This window comes from Pelodiscus sinensis, chromosome 12, assembly GCF_049634645.1.
Source record: "Pelodiscus sinensis isolate JC-2024 chromosome 12, ASM4963464v1, whole genome shotgun sequence".
Lineage (NCBI taxonomy): Eukaryota > Metazoa > Chordata > Testudines > Trionychidae > Pelodiscus > Pelodiscus sinensis.
Window position 1 is genome coordinate 2454382 of NC_134722.1, and position 2443 is coordinate 2456824.

Consider the following 2443-nt stretch of genomic DNA (forward strand, 5'->3'; position numbering starts at 1 on the left):
TTCAGACCTTCCCATTCAGTAGACTTCCAGCCTTGCTCCCCTAATGCTTGAATACAAATAATGCTGCCTAGTCTTTGTATGGCGTTTGGCATATATTGTCAGCCACTTTCCATAGGGCAGAGAGGCAGAGCTCTTGGCAGGAGAGAGCGCCCCAAAGGGGGAGCAGGATCTCTGTCCTACTGGCCCATAGCAGCTGGATTACTCTGTGCCACCAGGCCTGGAGGGGTTTTCAGGGAAAGTGTTTGACAGAGGTTGGTCTGAGCTGTTTCAAGCAAAGAGGGGATGTGCAAGGAGGCTTGGAGACAAACCAGTCAGGAGAGAGGCATGAACTGTGAGGCAGAGTGGGGGGAGAGCTGTCTGAATGCTAACTAATGCCCGTAACATCCTGTGAAATAACTGGGGGCCAGTGTTCCCTCTAATCTTTTCCATCAGTGTGCGGAATAATTTATGCACTGAGGCATGGTTGAATGTGCACCTCCAACAGAAACACACAATGTAGCTGTGGGTGCTCTGCTGATTGCTGGGGGGCATTTGAATTTCTCCGGCGTGGCCGCCCAAGCGCCCACCTTCCAGAGAACACAGGTGGGGAGAAGCTGCTGAGCGGTGCAGTGACGTTTCCCAGGCTAGATGCTGAACTCTTTGGAAATGCTTTGGTCATGGGCTGGCCCTGCTGTTGCTTTTCTACAGCTCTGGAGAAAGCTCCGGGTACAGCTTGCTTTCTGCCTTGGGCCGGGGGGAGCTGGAGCCTCCTGCGTTCTCCTCGAGGCCTTTGACTGCAGTGAGGCGGAGGAAGGCTCTATCTGTGCGTTTAGCGCCGTACTAAGGCTGGCATCGGGGCTGCACTTCATAAACAGTCACAATTGCCGGGGCAGCTCTCTGTCTGAAACGTAGCCACAGCTCTGAGAGGAGGCCGCATGTTCTTTTCCGAAATGTACAGGAAGGGAGAGAAGAGCAGAACTCTTTGGAATGGTGCCTGGAGCTTCTCGGATGCCTGGAAGAGCAAGGCAGGTCCTGGCTCGCACTCTTTCATTCGGCAGAGAAAGGTGAGTAGGCTTTCCCTGCCCTACACGTGGGAATGCCAAACTTGGGGCCGGGGGCTTCAGGGATTCCCTCTTGGGTCCAGGGAACGTAGTTGTCTGACGGAGCCTCTGCACCCAACAAGTGGCACATCAAACAGCCTTCTTTGCGGCATCAGCTCTTCTGCCCTGAGGTGACACCCGGTAGCACTTTGACTTAAGGATGTTACAATGCAATATGCCAGTCGATGGAATTTCCGGCAACTAGTCGATAGGCACTTCCGCATTCCTCCCGCTGGGGCTCTTGTACATTTCAGAGGAGGAATGCAGAACTCTGCGTACAGCTGGGGCCAGCAGGAAGTCCTGCTGACTCCGGGCTGCATGCGAGTGCCAGCTCGGAAATGCACAAGAGTCCCCAGTGGGGGCTCTTGTGCATTTCAAATCCATGGAGCCCGGGTCAGTTAGTCCCCCCACTGACCCTGGGCTCCATGCTATGCTGACCCCAGGTTCCACGGCAGGAAGCTGTCCCTTCGAAATGTGTGGAGCCGGCGTTTTAAAGGGGCAGCGGCTGTGGATCAGCTGTGTGGGGCTGCCCCTTTAAAACACCACCTCTGTGTGAGACTTGGACACACCCCTCCACACGTGTGACCGGAGTCTGACCCAGATGGCAGCTTAGGCACAGTCTCCAGCTGCTGCCTGGCTGAACTCTGCCCAGCGTCTGCACTGCTTCAGAAGCACCCGACGAGACCCCCTTATAAGACATTTACCTTTCTCCTGTCTTTGGCTATTGCAGACCGTGGACTGTATCAAATTCTGCACAGCACAGCCTCAGACCAGTACATCCGCCTGTTACCTGTGGCATTCTACAGGTAACAACCAACCACTAAGGGAACCCTTGGCTTCTCACATGCCCGTCTCCAAGCAATTCTCTTCATGTTTGGAGAGTGGAGCTTGGCCAGCAGTGTGTGTGGGAAGAGAATCTCTAGGAAGTGTGATTGCCAGTTGGGTGGCTGGATGACTCTCTGGCAAACCAGACTGTATCGGCCACTTCAGGCTTACCCAGCAGCCTAGGAGTGAAGCAAACTGGTAACTTTCCCAGCTAAAAACATCTGCAGCCCTCTGAAAGCCAACGTTCCTGCTGCTTGATGGTCCAGGAAAGCTTCCCTGCTCCGAGACCCCCTACAAACCATGACTTCCAGCTGGTGGGATTCCAGCTAGACGGGTCCATTCCCACGCGCCTGTGTTCCAAGCCCCAGGGGGGCGGGAGAGCAGTGTCTAGGGCTGAATACAGCGAGTCTGGCCGTGAAATCCCACAGGCGAGTGTTCCTGTGAAGGGTGTGTGCACTTTTGCCCCTAGTGTGTTTAAAGATGGATCGTGCGATCTGGGTGCACTATGCTCACGCTGTACTTTGTGTGATTCTTTTTAG

The 2443-nt window shown here is 54.6% G+C and overlaps 1 protein-coding gene across 1 annotated transcript in view; it reads left to right on the top strand.

The window, feature by feature from the left end:
• The window catches only part of FANCA (FA complementation group A), a 65560-nt gene that overhangs the window by 61892 nt on the left and 1225 nt on the right, over positions 1-2443 (top strand). Inside the window, 2 exon segments of the mRNA XM_075939817.1 lie at positions 938-1043; positions 1810-1885. Of these exon segments, the coding sequence (XP_075795932.1) occupies positions 938-1043; positions 1810-1885 (182 nt within the window).